This window comes from Artemia sp. Qi Xiang Cuo, chromosome 10 (assembly GCF_049724085.1).
Source record: "Artemia sp. Qi Xiang Cuo chromosome 10, ASM4972408v1, whole genome shotgun sequence".
Lineage (NCBI taxonomy): Eukaryota > Metazoa > Arthropoda > Branchiopoda > Anostraca > Artemiidae > Artemia > Artemia sp. Qi Xiang Cuo.
The window spans coordinates 38,532,274-38,554,601 of NC_142803.1; the positions used below are offsets into that span (position 1 = coordinate 38,532,274).

The window sequence follows — 22,328 nt, forward strand, 5'->3', positions numbered from 1 at the left end:
GTGGGTATTAAGAACACTTCCTAGGATGAGTAGATCACAGTTTGGGACTGTTCTCAATGACTGGATCAGGGCATCGCAGAACTCGTCAACCGTACTTTCGTCTGGGGCTCTGGTTGGTGCATAGGCGGAGATGACAGTGATGTTGAACAGCTGACCTATAAGACGGGCTTTAGCCAAACGGGGTGAGATTGGCTTCCATTTAACCTTTGGATTTTGCTGCTTTAGTACTGAGTAGGAAACCAATCCCTGCATTACCAGAGCCATCGCTAAGAAAGGAGTTGAAAAAGTGGAATTCGGATTTTCCGCCAGGGGGAGAGACGAGCTCATCTTCCAGATTTCCATTTAGCCGGCTTTCAGATACACATACAATGTCTATACAATATCTTTCGCATTCACCTGCTATGAAAGTCCGGGTCACAGGGCATTTCAATTAAAATACGTTCCAGCACCCCACACTGAGGGCCCATAAACAAAATAAGAAGGGCCACTAATGAACTTCGCGTTCACTAGATAATAAGAACAAGTGTCGTCGAGTCCAAAAATAGCTTTCTGGCTTGACAAAGCAGGCGAGAAAAAATAAACACAGATAAGCGAAACCGAAAAAGGGCGAAGTTGATGTATGTGTAGATGGTAAAGAAGCTGCAAAGCCCGTCACTGTTTACGAGTTTTATGACGACTACTGTAGCACTCATACGGCAAAGTGCCATATAAAGCAGGTATATCCAAGTTCGAAGAAAGACGCTATATCCACAATCGTCCAAAAGAAACCTAGAAGAAGAATTTAAATTCTTATGGTTTCGCTAAATCAGTGACACAGTTTGCCCAGCGCTTAAAAACAAGATCAAAGCTCAAAATACTAATGAAAGTAGTATTGTTGCTAGTGGCAGTGACTTTTTGAAAAACCAAACAAACAACCCGAGAGTATTCTTAGTGTCGATGCTCCAAGCGAGGGTGCGTGTTAACCTGCTCGCCTCAAGAAATCTGGTGAAAACTCAGAAGAACTTTCACTCGAGGTTCAAGCCAAAGCTGCTGTTCTAGAGGTAAATGGAAAAGAAAGTAACACTCCGTCACCACTACTTCTTTCTTCGGTAACTTCCTCATTCTGTACTTTAAAGTGGATAGCTGGACATGTAATTCTTTTCCCCTCCATTTACTTACTTTCTCTTTTCACCGTTTCGAACCTCTATTTCAAAACCTAGGATTTTACACCACCGAGTCTTAAACACAGAATCACACTAACTCAGGACTCTTATGGCGATTTTTTTTCATTTTTTTTTTAAGATAATCTCAAGGGCCACTTGGTCACATAACGAAAGAGATGTGGCTAAGCCAAGTTTTACGGACAATAGATTGCCTAAGATTAGGCTTTTGTTATCCATCACGACAATCAGGTCGTCCGCGATTGGGGATGGGAAGATATCACAAGGAAGAATTTAGAAAAAATTTCATCGAAGGGGGGTAAAGAGTGAAGTATTGAATAGTTGGGGTGGAAAAGGATCATGCACAGCTGTGTTGGCCTCAGTCGGCTTAGTGCTGCGGTGAGTTGTTAGTAGGAATAGTAGCAGTGGTATTGCATGAGTAGACACCAGACCATATGTAGTGCAATAGCGCTGCCTAAGTAAAGAGCGATGTAGACACAATGTACTATCTTTTTTCTCGACAAGGCACGTCGTATAGAAGGTGTTGTAGAAACTTCGGAAGGAGCTCATTCGATTGGAAATTGAAAGTTCTAGTGCCCTTTTCAAGAGTCAAAACTGATTGAAGGGTGACCCCCACCCTCCACACCCATAAGTTCCCAAAACACATCCAATCGAAGTTTTGAGACTGCTACTTTATTCAGCATAGTTGAAAGGTCCAGTCATAATGTCTTTTGGGATGTCATACCCCCCCCCCTCCCCCCACAGCCCTCAGGACAGGGGTTGTAAGTTACGTAAATCATCCATTGTTTACATATAGTATATGGTATTGAAAAAGGCTGGCATGTTTGACCTTTACTTTCCAAAAAGACAAAGGGCACTCAGGTGAGCTTTTCAGAGAATACTGAGGGGAGTCATGAACTAAATAAAACACATTTTGTACATACGGGTTGTCAAAAGGGCGTAATTCAGAAATGACTGAGTATATTAACTTAAGGGAGATGACCAATTGACCAAAAGGGCTATATTTTCGCGCTAAAGTTGCACTCAGTCAAAACATTCTTGTGATGATTTATCATTTTCCTTTTCTTATTTTCACATCGTGATATTTATTTCCTGAGATTGTAGTTCATAATTGTGTGTGAATTGAAAAAGGCTAATTACCTGTTTTGGCGGAGAGCCGAGATATACGCTACTTTTGAATGAATGAATTTTTGTTCGTATGAAATTGGCAGACCTTTCCTGAACTTTGTAGAATAAAGACCTCTGTTTGAAAATATTTACACTTGGGAATTTAGACAGCGATAAGGGTTTCTGATTGAGACTAATTTTAGGACTCGGGTTCTAATTATTGGTTGCTGTGGTAAAAGTTGCCACAATACTATGTGCATACAGATTGTCAAAAAGGTGTACCAGTAAAATTTTTAGAATGGCTTGCCATATCAAGATGAAATTTCCGGGATATCATGAGGGGATGTTCAACTTACCAAAAGGCAACATATACATACTAATACTGCTGTTAAAATTGCTGGTACTACTACTACTAATACAACTACCACAGCTACTTTTACTGCTGCTACTACTACTACTACTACTAAGATGAAAGTCATCAATAAGATGAAAAGGGTGTCAAAAAGGCTTATCAACAATATTTTTGGAACGGCTTACCATATCAAGATGAAACTTTCGGGATAATCATGAGGGGGGCGTCCAACTGACCAAAAGGCAACATGTACATGGTACTACTGCTATTAATACTGCTGCTACTGCTACGACTAATACAATATAATTACTGCTCCTATTACTACTACTGATACAACCATACTAGTCCTATAAAGGCCAAGTGTATGAAGGTTCAAATTCAAGACAGCATTGAGGGGAAATTTGAACTAAATCAAAACACACTATATGCATGCAGATTGTCAAAAGGGCGTATCTCAACAATGGATTTGGGTATTAAGTTGAAACTTTCAGAGATAACTTAAAGGGGAAGATCAATTAACCAAAAGGCAATATGTGCACGCTACTACTAATACTACTACCACTACTGCTATTACTACTACTACTACTCCAACTACTTCTTCTATTGCAACTACTTGTAAGCCTAAGAGTATTAAGATAAAATGTTCAAGAAGTATATGAATATACAGGTTATCAAAAGGGCATACCAGCAATGTCACAGAAATGGCTATTTGTATTAAGTTCCAGGAATGATGAGGGGGATGTTCAACTGACCAAAAGGCAATATAATACTACTGCTGCCACTAGTACCCGTTCTATTACTGTTAATACTACTACTAGTACTAATACTACTGGTGTGACCTCTATTACAAATATGCTTAAAGGTAGGAGGGGGAGAGAGAGAGAGAGAGAGAGAGAGAGAGAGAGAGAGAGAGAGAGAGAGAGAGAGAGAGAGAGAGAGAGAGAGAGAGAGAGAGAGAGAGAGAGAGAGAGAGAGAGAGAGAGAGAGAGAGAGAGAGAGAGAGAGAGAGAGAGAGAGAGAGAGAGAGAGAGAGAGAGAGAGAGAGAGAGAGAGAGAGAGAGAGAGAGAGAGAGAGAGAGAGAGAGAGAGAGAGAGAGAGAGAGAGAGAGAGAGAGAGAGAGAGAGAGGAGGAGAGAGAGAGAGAGAGAGAGAGAGAGAGAGAGAGAGAGAGAGAGAGAGAGAGAGAGAGAGAGAGAGAGAGATAGAGAGAGAAAAAGAGAGAGAGAGAGAGAGAGAGAGAAGTTTTGTAAATATGAAATAATACTTTAATCGGAGAATACTTAAACAGTTACAAAACACTGTTTTGACTGAGTTTCATAACAGAATCAAAGCTAAGTAAAGCCATATGGCTGAATTCACATCAATAAAATGATTAATGTAGGAGTAACTTATTAGGAATACCGCATTTTGATGACTAGAATTAAAAAAGGAGATCAGAGATACGCGTACAAACCATGTACAGCCCTCACTTCACAGACTTCACAAATTTTGTGGACAAGATAAGAAAAAGTACAATGGGTGGAACAGAGAGAAATTGTCGTTTTGAGAACATCGTTAGAGGATCAGTTTTTTTTTGTTCACCTCGGAGCACCTTTTTTGTTCACCTCTGAGGTTGTTCAACGAATTTCACCTGGATCAGATCGGTTTCTTGGCAGTGTCTGAGCATAATAGACCCGTCTTGAATCACCAGGCTTAAGAAATGCATTTGAACTTCGAAATTTAACCAGCTCCAGAGCTCTCGCTCTTTTTCTTCTATCAATGTAACTTATAATGCAGCTTGCTGGTATCCAAATGATGGCGCTTATAGCCACAATAACTCCAACAAGATTAGATTTGATGCCATCCATTACTTTGTTAATGGTTATGTCCTCTATAATATCCCAAAATCGTTCGACAATATCTTGAACTGTCTTCTCACATATACCCTGAAAGAGTATAACAATAACAATTAAAAACATTCTTAATATAGGTTATTGTACGAAAAAGCGGATTAAGCGATAGGACTCCCCCGAGACTAAGAGAGAGAGAGAGAGAGAGAGAGAGAGACAGAGGGGAGAGAGAGAGGAGAGAGAGAGAGAGAGAGAGGGAGAAAGAGAAAGAGGGTGAGAAAGAGAGAGAGAGAGAGAGAGAGAGAGAGAGAGAGAGAGGAGAGAGGAGAGAGAGAGAGAGAGAGAGAGAGAGAGAGAAGAGAGAGAGAGAGAGAGAGAGGGTTAATATAGGCTATTCTTGTAGTCTCAACTCAATCAAAAATAATTCAAAATCGTATCTTTTTGATGCTTCGTAATTTTTGTTGTCAAGAATACAATTCCACAAGTTATTACTTTTTTTTACTACCACAGAGATGGACACCCTTACAGCCGCATTTTTCTAAAGCCCATGTGAAACTATTGATGAAATTTGCATGTCATTTTTCTTTTCTAAAAAACTTACATTGTTAAAAAATCCATGAACACAAGGTGTTCCATCCGGGAGTATGTCAGTTGGATCATAAGCAATACAAGTATCATTCAAGTGTACTCGGCAGCACCGCTTACACGCATCGCCAGCTGAAAAAAAAGAGGGAAGATTAAGAAACAACAATACTAACAGGACAAAAACTTCCATTTGAAGCTGTTGATTCGGTGTAATTCAAACCAACAGCTGTCATCGTAAGCGTGCTCATGGTCTCCTATTTATCAGGTAAACATCTAAGTCACTGAGCTGCGATTAAAGTATTTTCTGACGTCTATAACAGCAGCTCAAATCGATGGCAATTGGGAAGGCTGTCGGTTTGAGACCACAGAATGTGATAATTTGCGACGAGAATTTCCATCATTGTGTCGACTTTTGTTTAAATACTTAGATACATGCTATATTCATGCATATATTCATATATCCTTCCAAAAATAAAGCATTTTTATTAGCTTATTCAAACTCGAGGAATCGGAATAAAGTATTTAATGCTACATTATTAACTTAATCCTTTGATAAAAAGTAGAGAGCTAAAAAAAAAAGTCTGGCAAAGGGCATAGAAAGAATAGCAAAGCTAGAAAGTTAGGGCTTCAGGAAGAAAGCAGTCAAACCCAAAACCTTATTCTTGCTGACCCTGATGAGGATGATAAAGTCACAGAAGCTTTTTGTCGAAACTGCTTGACTAACAATGTGTGTTGGCCAAGAGATGAACAAGAGGTCGGAGACCAAGGAAGCCAAAAATTCCAAAAAAATTCCAGAATGGAATTTGAATTTTATCAAAAATGGAATTTTGGTGTTTAAATTTTTGTCTGTTTTAATAAACAAAAAGAAAGTACCTATCCGTAATATATCTTGTTTTCAATAAAACACAAATGACTCATCAGATGAGAGGGAGATGGGTATTCAGAGGACAAAAGCCCCACTTTCATTCATTGCTTTGCCTTTTAAGTTTTAACATCACTCATTACTTTTAGTTCAAAATATTCTTAATTTTTATGCAAGTTAGTAAGAAATACCGAATTTAGCGCACCCCAGAAGCAGGAAAGGAAGCGATTCCCTCTGATGTCGTTGGAAACTCTAGGTGGTTTATTATCAAATTATACTCTATCAAAAGTGCAGTCAAGTCAATTCTGAAATTTTCCCAAAGATGGCTCTAGGATCTAAAATCAACTCAGCGAGCAAATATGTGAGTTCCGAGTCTAGCTAAAGAGAAATAACTTTTTGGGTATTTTTAGGCATATATAGGCCCAATAAGATAAGAAAAAGAGAAAAGTTTATTTACTAGTCTAAAGAAAACAAATGAATGCTTACGGGTGTCACACATACAACTTTGAAGTCCCTGCGTTTCACAGAATGGAAAACAGGTACCGTTACGACATTGACCTCGTTCTATGCAACCCGTACCATCAGGCATTGGTGGGCATGGAGGACATTCAGGACTCAAATTTGTGCATCGAGACTCTTGCTCACACGTAGCGACCTGTGAATCACGACACTTGACACCGGCTGGCATTAATTGGCAGTGTTTGCAACAAGGAAAATTTTTATCACTAAAAAAGGGATGGTAAATAATTTACAGGAAATAAAACAGAAATATTATCTAAAAGGATCAACTCAGCGAGCAAATATGTGATTTCCGAGTCTAGCTAAAGAGAAATAACTTTTTGGGTATTTTTAGGCATACATAGGCACAATAAGATAAGAAAAAGAGAAAAGTTTATTTACTAGTCTAAAGAAAACAAATGAATGCTTACGGGTGTCACACATACAACTTTGAAGTCCCTGCGTTTCACAGAATGGAAAACAGGTACCGTTACGACATTGACCTCGTTCTATGCAACCCGTACCATCAGGCATTGGTGGGCATGGAGGACATTCAGGACTCACATTTGTGCATCGAGACTCTTGCTCACACGTAGCGACCTGTGAATCACGACACTTGACACCGGCTGGCATTAATTGTCAGTGTTTGCAACAAGGAAAATTTTTATCACTAAAAGAGGAATGGTAAATAATTTACAGGAAATAAAACAGAAATATCATGTCTTAAGAAGCAATATAAAAAAAGTATTCTTATCACTAGAAGAAATATATTTATTGAGAACAAACCCTCTAAGAAAATCCACAGTAGAGAGAATATACAGTAGCGACTTCTTTTTGCAAACGTGACACATATTTCATACCACGCATAAAGACTCTGAGCCGTGTCGTCACAGCCTAGTTCAGTTTCCATTCTGCATTACAGTAGAGAGAATATATGTGTACATCGGAATCAAGCGTGCGCGAAGGTGGAATATGATTCTTGTGTGGTTTTAGATCTGTGTCATATATTCTTAAAGGAGAGTATAGCCTTTGTCGCTACTGTAGATTCTCTTTACTGCGGAAACACCTTATATAGTAAAAAAAAACTATTTGGAGCCAGGGTTAACTTTTAACTTAATGCATAATTTTATCCCGGTCGTCCACTAGATATAAACAGGTGCCTTATATAACAGCGATCTTGTCCTCATCGCGAATGACAACTTTGGTAATTTTTCCTAAGCCCCTGGAACCAAATATTATATTCGTAAATACATAAAATCGTAGGCGTATTCCTAAATATTGAGTCAATCTATTAGGAAATATGATTTTGTTATATTAAAGTTTGTCTCAACGTGGCTGAACACTGCGATTTTCTAGATAGCTTTTTATATTTACTTTTGATGTTACATTTGAACTTGATATTACATTCATTGCTCACAGAAAATAAATCACAAAAATTAGCCTCTTTCCTTCCTTTACAAACCCAACTTGTTCAAGACATGAGAAATACACGCGACAGAAAACCAGAAAACGCCACAATTGGAAACTTGAAATAGACAAAATCTGATTTCTATAGTTCTAAAATGCTCTTACTCTACACTAAAAACTACTTTAATGTTTCTGCAATTCAAGTGCGGAGGGGGGGGGGGGGCATTAGCTCTCTAGGATTATACCAAATTATGCTGAAGGAGAGTTTTGAGAGAATTACATCACTGTGTCAAAGGTCCGATATCTCATCCTAGAAATAAGCTCCGTTATCTATAAAACCCATACTTCAATTATATGCCCTGGGTCAAGGGCTGATGATTTCCGTCTGAAAATATGGAATGCGGATAAAGTACGCAGTTTTTGGTAATTTTATGGCTAAATAACCCTTTCAATAATTTTAATTCTCAATAAACTGCATTGACCGGGCTTATGATGCTTTTAATTCACCCAAAATCTCAATGACAGCATTACCTTCGTAGAGAAGTTGGATCGAGCTTCAGTAGTTTTAAGAACAAGTACAGTTTATATTCATTGTATGAATTATTAAAGAGATCTTAATAGTCATTGCGTATCCCACTGAAATCAGACAATTTGTTTGATTTTGGAGAGACATCGGATGGAAGTCGAAAAACACTAATTAAATAGACCCAGCAGGAGAGGGCCGTAGGCATCTCCAAAATTTCAAGTAGAATAATGTTGCATATTTGTAATTTGCATAAAAAGTGAATTGCATTTTGTCCAAAATTTGTCTAAAAATGGCCCAGCTAAAAGTTACAAGCAAAAACATTGAGGACGGCAGGGTAAACCAGAATACTGTTAGGTGGTTTGATTTTCAAAAACGTTAATCTTTTAACTGGAACATTTCTTTAAAACAAATTTTCAGACAAATTCCCCATGTAGCACAAATATGCAGGATTTTTCCAACTTAAAACTTCAGAGATTAGCCTCTATAAATGGACTTATGTTTCCAAAGTACTAACCTACAGACAGCCCCTTGACCCCTCCTAAGATGGCAGTGTTTATCACAGCAAGGATCAGAGTCTTCAGAGCCCAACAGTCCAGCATCGCATTCCTCCTTTCCTTCAACACGTTGATTGCCACAAAACGATTCTTCCGGTTCCGCAAAACACCGTGATGCTTTGGCGAGGAGAACCGCGCGGATACTTCGAAGAATACACGGTGAAAATTTCTTAAAAATAATAAATATAAAACGGGATAATGGGTTAGTAATGAAAGGGTAATACAAAATTCATGTACAATATTTTGTTCCACTGCTAAAGTCCTTACAGCTTATCATAACAGCTTATTATAAGTAAAGAACGATGGTGGCACAATTTGTTATTATTATTTTTATTTATTTTTTTTGGGGGGGGAGGGTTTAAGATCAGGGCACTTCCTATCGAAGGAGTCGTCGTAGAAACTTCGAAAAGGGCTCATTCGATTGGAAATTGAAAGGGCCTGTGCCCCTTTTAATAGCCGAAAATGATTGGGGGCAACTAACACCCCTTTCACGCCTACCATTTCCCCAAACATATCCAATCAAGATTTTGAGATGACCATTTTGTCCAACGTAGTTGAAAGTTCTGGAAGGTAGATCTTTGCGGATGATACCATCCCCCCCACAACCCTCAGGGCAGAATTTGGAAGTTATGCCCTGGGGGCATATAAGGTTTTTATAGAAAGGGTTGTCGTAGAAACTTCAAAAAGGGCTCATTCGATTAGAAATTGAAAGGACTAAGGCCTTTTTTAATAGTCGAAAGTGATTGGAGGGCAACTAATTCCCCTCTCAAGACCACCATTTCCCCAAACACGTCCAATAAAAATTTTGAGATAGCCATTTTGTTTAACGTAGTTGAAAGGTCCGGAAGTTATCTCTTTGAGGATGACAAACTACCTACAGCCCCAAGGGCAAAGGTTGTAAGTTATGGCCAGGGGCCACATAAGGTTTTTATAGAAACCGTTGCCGCAGAATCTCCAAAAAGGGCTCATTCAATTGGGAATTGAGAGGGATAGTACTCTTATTAATCATCAAAAGCGATCGGAGGGCGAATGCCCCCCCCTCCCCCGCCCATCATTTCCCTAAACCCTTCCGATCAACATTTTAATATAGCTATTTGATGAAACGTATTTGAAAAGTCCTGACAATATGTCTTTGAGTATGACAACCGCCCCCCACAGCCCTCAAGGCTAAGGTTGTAAGTTTTGCCCTTGAGGCAAATAAGATTTTTTACCGGAAGCACTGCCGTAAAAACTTTAACAACGACTTGATCGGGTGGAAATTAAAAGGGATATTGCCCTTTTTAATACTCAAACGTACATGGAGGGAGAACCCCCCACCACGCCCATCATTTCCCCGAACACTTCCGATCAACGTTTTTATATAGCCATTTTGCTCAACGTAGTTGAAGGGTCCGGAAATTATGTCTTTGAGGATGATACCCCCCCCCCCCACATCAATCTTGATCTCGGGCCATAACTTGGTTGTTGTAGAAGCTTCAACAACAGCTCATTCCATTGGAAATTGAGAGGACTAGTGCCTTTTTTATTAGTCGAAAGTGATCAGAGAGCAAATTAAGCCCCCCCCCCGACGGCCATCATTTCCCCAAACACTTCCAATCCAAATTTTGAGATAGCCATTTTGCTCAACGTGTTTGAAAGGTCCAGAAATTATATCTTTGAGCATAACAAATCCCCCCAGCCCTCAGGGCAAGGGCTGTAAGTTATGGCCATGGGACATATAAGGTTTTTATAGAAAGCGTGGTAATATAAACTTCGGAGGGGGCTCATTGGATCGTTAATAAGTCGCTCTAGTGCTCTTTTTAAGAGTGAAAGTCCTCGGAGGACAGTTGCCCCCCCCGCACACACGTCGTAATATCCCGAAATACATCTAATAAAAATTTTGAGATACCCATTCTATTCAAAATAGTGTAAATATCATATACCAAGGCTTTTGGGGTTGAAACAAACCCCAGGGATTATGGGCAAGGGTTGTAAGTTATGCCCAGGGGGTGTTGAGTGTAATTAAGGTTTTTATGGAAGGGATGGTTGTTTAACTTAAGAAAAGGCTCATTTGGTTGAAAATTGAGAGTTCTAGTTCCTTTTAAAATGTAAAAGGCGAGGGAGAGTATTTAGCCCCCCCCCCTACAACCCGTCTTTTCATCAAATACATCTGACTGAAATTATGAGATAGCGATTTTATTTTAAAAATAGTCCGAAAGACATATAATAATGTCTCTAGGGATGACACAACCTCCCAGGACCCTGGGGATAGGATTATAAGCTATTTTATGAGGGCATATAAGGTTTTTACAGAATGGGCGGTCGTATAAACATCAGATTGGGCTTATTTCATTTGAAAGCAAACAGCCCCCCCCCTCCACGCTCATCATTTGCCTTAACACCTCTAACAAAAAAATTTGGAGATAATAATTTTATTCTTCTTAGTTGAAGGTTTCAAAAATTACGTCAGTGAGGAAGACCCCCCCTCTCTACAGCTCCCAGGGAAAGCGTTGTAAGTTATGCCCTTAGGGCGTATAAGGTTCTTATAAAAAAGGTGGTCGTATATGCTTTGGAGGGGACTTATTCAATGGGTAATCATAAGTTCTAGTGCCCCTTTTAAGAGTCAAAGTGATCAGAGCGCAGCTACCCCCTCCCTCCCAAAAACACGTAGTCTTTTCTTGAGATGTATCCAATACATATTTTGAGACAGTCCTTCTATTCAAAATAGTCCAAATATCATATAACAAGGCTTTTGAGGTTGATACAAACCACCAGAGCCTGAGGGCGAGGTTTGTAAGCTATGCCCCTAGGGCGGTTAAGGTTCTTATGGAAGGGATGGTTGTACAAGCTTTAGAGGCGGCTCTTTTGGTTTAAATTGGAAGTTCTAGATCCCTTTAAAGATTAAATAGTGATGTAGGTCAAGTAGCACCCCCCTCCCACCCAACTACCCCTCTTTTCACCAAATGCATCTGATTGAAATTAGTTCGATGGTAATTTTTCTTAAATTAGTCCAAATAGAATATAACAATCCTTAGAGGGTTGGCACCCCCCCCCCCCCCCGAGCCCTAGGGCAAGGGCCTTAAGTTATGTCTTGGGGGTACATAAGGTTTTTATGGAATGAGTGGTCGTATTAAATTCAGATCGGCCTCATTTGATTTTGAATTGGAAGTTATAGTGGTCTTTTTAAAAGTCAAAGTGATTTGAGAGAAACCTCCCCCCTCCCGCCCATCATTTCCCATAACAAATTTCCAAACTAAGTTCTGAGACTTCAATTTTTTCAGGATTGTTGAAAGGTTCAGTAATTATGCGCAGCAAAAGTTGTAGTAGTAGTAAGCGAATAGCACTTTTTTTTCAACATCCCCTTTAACACACAATGAAATTTTTAAATTAATACCATCAACCGGTCCTGAAGCATTGCTGATACGTCCTCTTGACAACTTATATGGGCATAGTGTCTTTCGATTTATTTCAGTACAGTTACAATATTGCCCAAAATTTTTGCCTTAATACCCTTATGTTTTTTTGTAGTAGTAGCACCAGTAAATATAATAGTAGCAGTAGGAGTGCAGTTAATGATAGTAGTCTAAGCTTTAGTAGCACTAGCAGTAGTAGCAATAATAGTAATAGTAGCAGTAGTTGTAGGAATAGAAGCATTAGTATTATGATGCAAGTATTGTCTTTTGGTTAGTTCAACATCCCCCACACCAAGCGTCGTAAGTTTTAATTTCATACAGGAAACTGTTCCTAAGATATTGCTGGTATGCCTTTTCGACAACCTGAATACGAATGGCAGGTTGTCATCGGTGAAACAGAAATATTCTCTGAAATTTCACCTTCATACCTTCATAGGTTGTGGATTCTGAGCTGGGCAGAACACTCTGTGTATTCATTTAATGCTGGTTCTGCAGTTACTGCAAATAATGAAACTAAAGATATAAAGTTTAAACTTTCGAAGGGTGTTTAGAAGGAGTTTTAATTAAACGAAAAACCAACATGCGTGCAGACGTTACTAAGGCATACAATGACAAAGGTAGTAATGTTCTACCGTTCCCAACGGCGCAACTGATATTTAAATAAAGTTAACTAGATTTAAAATTATAAATTCTAGTGCCCTCTTTAGGAGTCAAAAGTGATTGGAGGGCAATCAGCCCTCCTCTTTAGCTCATGATTTTCAAGACATATCCAATCAAAACTTTAAAATCAGCCATTTTTTTCAGCATAGCTGAATGATCTAGTATCTACATCTGTAGTGTTCTTGTGTAATTCAGCCCCCCCACAGTTATATAATTTGCCCATTATGCTAAAAAATGAATGTTGCTATAAAACTAAACCAAAACACACTTGTTTGTATTCTGGTTTCCAATCAGATATCGCAGCAATATACTAAGAAAGACTGGAGGTATTAAGCTGAAATTTTCGGGGCTACTTCTATTACTACCTCTGCTCTTAAAATTTTATTAACTCAAAAGAGTGTAAGCGTATCCAGGCTGTGAAAGAGCATAGAAATACTTTTTGGGAATTGTCTTAACTTTTATTTATCAGGTCAACTAAAGGATGTATGTGACTAAATTAAATTTTTCAAAAAAATTAAAGACCTCCATTAAACCAAAAATGAAAAAAAATATACTCAAATAATCTACCAAGCATACAACTACCACAAATCAGTATCAATAAATAAATGAAACCCAAAACGAACAGAAATTATTATAAGTAGGGTTCAAAACCCCTATGCTTTCTAAAAGCCAGAATATAATTTGTACCTTACAAAAAAAATTTTGTTTTAAATGTTTTCACTTTTATAACTTTAAGAAACCCTTCCTTTTCTGTAAAGCCTGAAATTGGGATTGAAACACTTTTCCTTACAACTTTTGGTTGATACACGCTCATCCAAACAAGTACTTAAACCCATCTCAAAACAATTCCTACTGAAAACATATAGGATATATCTGCTTTTTTAAGTACCCACGATTCATATTCATAATTGATCACGCTAAAGAACCTTCTTGTATCCCGATCTTAGTCCAAAGACCTACTCTTCCTTCACTATTCTACTTTTTACATCTTTACACGTGCACTGTTTTTACTAATCAATACTACACATTCAACAGCTATCCACTTTATTGATTTTCTTGTTATCCAACATCACCTTTTAATCCTTCCTAGTCTAAGCGATTTCGTCTTATTAACATATAAAGGGCATGTGCCCTTTTTAATAGTAGAAAAAGATTGGGGGGCAACTAACACGACTACCATTTCCCCAAACACATCCAATCAAAATTTTGAGATGATCACTTTGTTCAACGTAGTTGAAAGTTCTGGAAAGTAGATCTTTACGGATGACTTCCCCCCCCCCACAGCCCTCAGGGCAGAAGTTGTAAGTTATGCCCTGTAGGCATATAAGGTTTTTATAGAAAGGGTTGTCGTAGAAAGTTCAAAAAGAGCTCATTCGATTAGAAATTAAAAGGGCTAGTGCCTTTTTTAATAGTCGAAAGTGATTGGAGGGCAACTAACCCCCTCTCACGCCCACCATTTGCCCGAACACATCCAATCAAAAGTTTGAGATAGCCATTTTGTTCAACATAGTTGGAAGGTCTGGAAGTTATGTCTTTGAGGATGACAAACCCCCTACAGCCCCAAGACCAAAGGTTGTATGTTATGGCCAGGGGCCACATAAGTTTTTTTTATAGAAACCGTTGTCGTAGAAACTTCAAAAAGAGCTCATTCAATTGGGAATTGAGAGCGCTAACACCCTTATTAATTATCAAAAGCGATCGGAGGGCGAATGCCCGCCCCCCCCTCCTGCCCATCATTTCCCCCAACACATTCGCTCCAAATTTTAATATATCCATTTTTTTGTACAGATTTGAAAGGTCCGGATAATATGTCTTTGAGTATGACAACCGCCCCCCCCACAGCCCTCAAGGCTAAGGTTGTAAGTTATGCCCTGGGGGCATATAAGATTTTTGTAGAAAGCGTCGTAAAAAATTCAAAAAGGGCTCATTCAATTGGAAATTGAAAGGGCTATTGCCCTTTTTAATAGTCGAAAGTAATCGGAGGGAGAATCCCCCCCCCCCACCGCCCATCATTTCCCCAAAAACCTCCGATCAATATTTTTATATGACCATTTTGTTCAACGTAGTTGAAAGGTCTGGAAATTAGGTCTTTGAGGATGATAACCCCCCCCCCCCCTCACCCCTCAGGGCACGGGTTTTAAGCTATGCCGCTGGGGTACAGCTTGGTTGTCTTAGAAGCTTCAACAACGGCTCATTCCATTGGAACTTGAGAGGACAAGTGCCTTTTATATTAGGCGAAAGTCATCAGAGAGCAAATTACCCCCAACGCCCATCATTTCCCCAAGCTCTTCCAATCAAAATTTTGAGATTGCCATTTTGTTCAACGTATTTGAAAGGTCCGGAAATTATGCCTTTGAGGATAACAAATCCCCCCAGCCCTCAGGGAAAGAGTTGTAAGTTATGGCCAGGGGACATATAACGCTTTAATAGAAAGCGTGGTCATGCAAACTTCGGAGGGGGCTCATTGGATTGTTAATCAGTCGCTCTAGTGCTCTTTTTAAGAGTCAAAGTCATCGGAGGACAGTTACCCCCTTCCCCCGGGGGGGGGGGGTCTAAATGCCTTCCATCCCTTTTGACGCATCAAAAGAAACTAGAACTTCCAATTTTCAACCAACTGAGCCTTTTCTAAAGTTAAACAACCATCCCTTCCATCCCTTCCATCCCTCTCCATCCCAAATGCCATGTGGCATAAGTTACAACCCTCTTCCCTAGGCTCTGGTGGTTTGTTTCAGCCCCAAAAGCCTTGTTATACGATCTGTGGAATATTTTGCATAAAATGACTTATTTGATGTATTTCGGCAAAAGATGGCGTGTTGAGAGGAGGGGGATGGTAACTGCCTTCTGATCACTTTGGCTCTTAAAAATGTCATTAGAAATTCAGATTGCCAATCCAATAAGTCCCCTCCGATGTACATACAACCACCCTTTCTATAAAAACATTTCATGCCCCTGGGGCATAACTTACAACCCTTTCCCTGAGAGCTTTGGGGGTGTCTTCCTCAAAGACAATTTAAAGACTCTTCAACTACAATAAACAAAAATTGCTATCTCCAAATTTTGATAGGATGTCTTTTGGGGAATGATGAGCGTGGGGGGGGGGCTGGCTGCTCTCAAATCCCTTTTTACTCTCAAAAAGGGTGCATAACTTTCAATTTTGAATCAAATGAGCCCCATCGGAAGTTTATGCGACCGCTAATTCCATAAAAACCTTATATAATCCATGGCTATGATTTACAACCCTATTCCAAGGGCACTGGGGGGTTGTGTCACCCCTAGATTCATTGTTTTAGTTTTTTGGACTATTTTGAACAAAATTGCCCTCCAAAATTTTAATCAGATTCGTTTGGTGAAGAGGGGTAGTTGGGGGGGGGGGCGAGCTGCCCTCTATCACTTTTGACTCTTAAAAGGGAAATAAAACTTCAAATTTTTAACCAAATGAACCTCCTCTAAATTTTATACTACCATCCCTCCGATAAAAACCTTAAAGACCCCCTGGGCATAACTTACAAGCCTTGCCCCTCGGCTCTGGGGTTTGTTTTAACGCCAATAGCCTTGTTATATGATATTTAGACTATTTTGAATGACTATCTCAAAAATTCTATTAGATGCATTTCGGGACTATACGACGTGTGTGTGTAGCTTCCCTCCGATCACTTTGAACCCTTTCCGTGTCCAATGAACCCTTTCCAAAGTTTATATGACCAAGCTTTCTATATAAACCTTATTTTCCTCTGGGCATAACTTACAACCCTTGCCCTGACAGCTGGGGGGGATTTGTTATCCTCAAAGACATAATGTCTAAACTTTTCAAATACGTTGAACAAAATGGCTACCTCCAAATTTGGATTGGAAGTTTTTCGGGAAATGATGGGCGTGGGGGGGAGGGGTCATTTGCCCTCTGATCACTTTCGACTACTAAAAGGTCACCTGTCCTCTCAATTTCCAATCGAATGAGCCCTTTTTGAAGTTTCCATGACAGTGCTTTCTTCAAAAACCATATATACCCCACGGGTGTAACTTACAACCCCTCGTCTTAAGGGCTATGGGGATGGGGTGGGGGGGGGGTTGTCATTCTCAAAGACATAATTTCCAGACCTTTCAACTTCGTTGAACAAAATAGCTATTTTGCTTTATAAAAAGCAGATTTTAAAACCGATTTGTGAAAAGAAACTGCATATACATCTGATTTAATGTATACATATAATGTCTGTATATTTACTTTTCTACACGTAACTAAAAAGAAAAAGCTATCAGATTTTTTTAGTAATATTTACTGTAAAATTTTCCTATGTCTGTTTAATTTAAATTTTGTTTTAGAAGTTGAAGATGCTTTACCAGGTGACAGCGAGAAGCCCTTTCATTTTCCAAACCATCATTTGTCACCAAAACATGAAGATGTTCCTTTGCTTAATTTAGCTAGCATTTCAGGACCATGTAAATTTGAATACGACACCCAGGAATCCAAATGTTCTAACAATGAAGGTACATCTGAAATATTGTGTTATTGTTGATTCATTGGTAGTGGATAATATTTTATTCAACAAAAATAGGACAATGGGTCTTAATATTAAGTTGGAACTTTTGTTTTATTTTATTCCAATGTGCAGGTGTTTGCCAATCCGTTTTTGTAGTTTTTCAAGAATGTTTTTAAATTTTCACGTGAAAGTGATTTGGTAGGTTTCATTATTTTCAATAAGCTTGACAATAAACCTCGAAAGTACATGACAATATAGATTATACAATTCACATTTATAGTGTATATACTTCTTTATAAATTAAGACATAAATCTGTCTATTATTTTGATTTCAAGTTGAATTTAAAACAAGTAGGAAATTGACTTTTTTGATCTGAACTACCTAGAAGCTGGATTGAGCTGCCTATCTAGCTAGAAGAAAATAATAAGTCCGATTGGATTAAAAAGAAACGGCGGAAGTAACGTTTTCCTGAGTTCGTACAAATAATAGTTCAAATAGGGATAAATCTTTTTATATAGACTGTGAAAAACAATGAAAAAAAATACTGGATATTTGCTGACGACGGTGTCACTGAATGTGTGACTGAAATATCTGGAATTTTTTAAAACTCTGTTAAATTTTAAAACATATTGTAAGATATATTTTTTTGTTTTCGGTTTTTGAGTTCTGATTTATTGTTTTATTCGTTTTTTTGGTTCTTTTTATTCTGTAGAGTTTTTAATTTTAGGTTACTTTTCACCACACGCATCAGGACTACACTTATCAGGACTTTTGTTTTCGGTTTTTTTAGTTCTGATTTCTTGTTTTATTCTTTTCTTTTTTTTTCTTTTTATTCTGTAGACTTTTTAATTTTAGGTTACTTTTCACCACACGTATCAGGACTACACTTACAGGGATATACGTCACTACTTGTTTCAATGAATCCCTCTTTGAGCGGTTTCTCAAATGGTTGTGCGTCTGAATCAGAAGGAAAAGGCCTAGAAAATCAGACAACAGTTTTGATAAGTTGCCTGCAAAGTAAAAATTATAGAAAATCGGTATTCGGAAAAAAAGATATTTGCTCGAATGCATTATTTGAACCAGCACCAAAGAGTTCATACAGGTGAAAAACCGTTTAAGTGTGATGTATGTGACAAGACGTTTTCACGAGTGGACATTTTAACCCAACATCAAAGAGTGCATACAGGTGAAAAACCGTTTAAGTGTGATGTTTGTGACAAGACCTTTTCATGAGTGCAGGATTTAAACCAGCACCAAAGAGTACATACGGGTGAGAAACCGTTTAAGTGTGATGTGTGTGTTAAGACCTTTGTTCATTCACCAGATTTGAACAAGCATCAAAGAATTCATACGGGTGAGAAACCGTGTAAATGTGATGTTTGTGACAAGACTTTTTCTCAGTCATCAAATTTGAACACCCATCAAAGAATGCATATATGACCAAGCCTTTCCTCTAGCAGGAAATTTGAACAAACACAAAAGATTGCCACCAAACAAAAACCAAAGATGGCATACGGATGAGTAGCCAATTACATGTATGTATATATGTATGTGATGTATTTGAGAATTGTTCTTTGCAAGTTGTTTGAATAGTTATCAAAGACTGCAATCAGGTGAGAAACCTTTTATATGTGCAGAAAAGCTTCTGATTTTATCGATTTTCACAGGCAGTACATTTTCACAAATTTCGCAGTACAATTTTCAAGTTTGGTGGGACAAATAATCCTCCGGTAGAAAAATTTTGTAAATTTATAATTTCGGCAATATATTTGCACATTAGGGTAGGTTTAAAAATTCACTTACCGTGGTAGTATTATTTTTAAGGACGGTGGAGGCAGTGAAGATATTAAAAATAGAATTGCAAAGGCTAAGGGTATTTTTTTCACAGTTAAAAAATGTTAGGAAGAATAGGAAGATAAGCCTACAAATAAGATTAGGACTTTGAAAGTTACAGTGATGACTGTGGTCAGATATGGCTCTGAAGCATGGATGCTCCGAAAAGCGGATGAAGATTTGCTAGATGTATTCCAGAGAAATCGCCTGTGGATTGTTCTGGGTACCACAACAATCTGGTACCCATTGGTAGGTAGTTTATGTTTTTGTATTCAATACGTTAGCCTTAACTTACACTGAACCGGCAACTCGTTCTATGCTATGAATTTTTTTATTAAGAATTTCAGGTTTTTATTCGTTCTATGTTAAAAAATTTCGTCAAATGTTTCCGGTTTTCTTTCGCTCTATGAGAAGTAGATTTTAAAAACGATTCGTGAAAACACTTGCATATATATCTGATTTAATGTATACATGTAATGTCTGTATATGAACATTTTTACACATAACTAAAAAGAAAAAGCTATCAGATTTGTTTAGTAATATTTATTGTAAAATTTTCCTATGTCTGTTTAATTTAAATTTCCTTTTAGAAGTTGAAGATGCTTTACCAGGTGACAGCGAGAAGCCCTTTCATTTTCCGTACCATCATCTGTCACCAAAACGTGAAGATGTTCCTTTCCTTAATTTAGCTAGCATTTCAGGATTATGTAAATTTGAATACGACACCCAGGAATTCAAATGTTCTAACAATGAAGGTACATCTGAAATAGCGTGTTTTTGTTGATTGATTGGTATTGGATAATATTTTAGTCGACAAAAATAGGACAATGGGTCTTAATATTAAGTTGGAACTTTTGTTTTATTTTATTCCAATGTGCAGGTGTTTGCCAAACCGTTTTTGTAGTTTTCTAAGAATATTTTTAAATTTTCACTTGGAAGTGGTTTGATAGGTTTTATTCTTTTTCAATAAGCTTGATATTAAGCCTTAAAAGTACATGACAGTATAGATTATGCAATCCATATTTATAATGTATACATTTCTTTATAAATTAAGAGATAAATCTTTCTATTATTTTGATTTCAAGTTGAATTTGAAGTAAGTAGAAAATTAGCTGTCATGATCAGAACTGCCTAGAACCTAGATTGAAATGCCTATCTAGCTAGAAAAAGTAGTAAGTCTGATTGGATTTAAAAAGAAAAAAACGGCGAAAGTAACGTCTTCCTCAATTCGTACAAATAATAGATCAAAAAGAGATAAATCATTTTAAAAGACAGTGCAAAACAATGAAAAAAATACCTGATATTTGCTACGACGGTGTCACTGAATGTTTGACCGAAATATCTGGAATTGTTTTTGTCTTTTTTTTCACTTTTTATTAAAACAACTTATCCCTATTTGAACTTGCGTTTGTAAGACCTGAGTAAAATGTGACTTTCATCGTTTTTATCAATGCAAGGCTTTGCGGCTACTCCAAAAAGTATTACCATCAACAAATGATGTGTATTTAATTTGCTCTTCCTTTCTAGTTACAGTAATTCCTAATATTTGTTGTAATATTTCCTATCCTTCACTTATGGTTTGGTTTACCTCTCGGTATGCTTTTTGAACGTTTAAGGTTTCATTTTCCTTATTTTGTTAAATTAGAAAATCTAATCTTAAAAGCTAGTTATAGTATCACCTTAAGGGAGAGGAGAGGGATCGAAAATAAAATAAGTTGTTAAAAGAAATCGTAAGATATACTGTTTTTTTTTTAACTCTGTGAACTTTGAAAATAATGAAATATACATTTTTTTTTGTTTTCGATGGAATTAGTTCTGATTTATTGTTTTATTTTTTTTTTTGAAATTCTGAAGACTTTTAATTTTAGGTCACTTTTCACCACACGTATCTGGACTACACTTACAGGGAAATACGTCACTACTTGTTTCAAAGAATCCCTCTTCGAGCGGTTTTTCAAATGGTTGTGCATCTGAATTGGAAGGAAAAGGCTTAGAAAATCAGAAAACAGGTTTAATAAGTTGCCTGCAAAGTAAGAAGTATAGAAAATTGGGAAGATATCAAAGAACTCATAAAGTGAAAAAAAAAACATATTAATGCGAGGTTTGTGGCAAGATCTTTTCTCGACTGCACAATTTCAACGGGCTTCAAAGACTGCATACAGGTGAGAAACTGTTTAAATGCGATGAATGTGACAAGACCTTTTCTCTGGCAGAAAATTTGAACAAACGTAAAAGATTTCATAGGGGTGAGAAACCGTTTAAGTGGGATGTATGTGACAAGACCTTTCCTTATTTGACAAATTCGAACACACATCAAAAAACTCATACGGGTGAGAAACCATTTAAGTTTAATGTGCGTCATAAGATGTTTCCTCGAATGCAGGATTTTAACAAACACCAAAAAGTACATACGGGTGAGAAACCGCTTAAGTGTGATATATATGACCGAACCTTTTCTCAAGCAGGAAATTTGAAAAATCACCAAAGAACGCATACGGGTGGGAAACCCTTTAATTGTGATATATGTGACAAGACATTTTCTCGGGCACAAACTTTTAAACACCCATCAAAGAATGCATACGGTTGAGAAACCGTTTAAATTGTGAAGCATGTGAAAAGGCGTTTTCTCAAGCTGAAAATTTGAACAAACATCAAAGAAAATATACAGGTGAGAAACCGTTTAAACGTGATGAATGTGACACGACCTTTTCTCTGGCAGAAAATTTGAACAAACATAAAAGATTGCATACGGGTGAAAAACCGTTTCAAGTATGATGTATGTGACAAGACCTTTTCTCGGGCACCACATTTGAACACCCATCAAAGAACACATACGGGTGATTAGCCATTTAAATGGGATGTATTTAAAAACTTCTTCTCTGAACTGGGTAGTTTGAATAAGCACCTAAGATTGCATACAGGTGAGAAACTGTTTTAAGTGTGATGTTTGTGATCAGACCTTTTTTCAAGCAGGGAATTTGAAAAATCATCATAGAATTCATACGGGTGAGAAACCGTTTAAGTTTAATGTTTGTGAGCAAACCTTTTCTCCAGCAGGAAGTTTGAACACCCACCAAAGAGGGTATA

The 22,328-nt window shown here is 37.7% G+C and overlaps 1 protein-coding gene and 1 long non-coding RNA gene across 2 annotated transcripts in view; one reads left to right on the top strand and one right to left on the bottom strand.

Annotated features, from left to right (window-relative positions):
* The window catches only part of LOC148947733 (uncharacterized), a 26,803-nt gene extending 8,241 nt beyond the window's left edge, over window positions 1–18,562 (top strand). Inside the window, exons 2-3 of the long non-coding RNA XR_016142307.1 lie at window positions 17,250–17,414; window positions 18,264–18,562. This is a non-coding gene — a long non-coding RNA (uncharacterized LOC148947733). The remainder of the gene's footprint in view (window positions 1–17,249; window positions 17,415–18,263) is intronic.
* On the bottom strand, window positions 4,196–9,049 carry LOC148947734 (ADAM 17-like protease). Its single transcript, XM_089095415.1, has 4 exons — window positions 8,841–9,049; window positions 6,382–6,620; window positions 5,050–5,165; window positions 4,196–4,544 (listed from the first exon to the last, which is right to left on the bottom strand). Exons 2-4 carry the CDS (start codon window positions 6,581–6,583, stop codon window positions 4,236–4,238), a joined length of 627 nt encoding a protein of 208 aa, XP_088951541.1. The 5' UTR covers window positions 6,584–6,620; window positions 8,841–9,049; the 3' UTR covers window positions 4,196–4,235.
* Window positions 18,563–22,328: the final 3,766 nt, after the last annotated feature.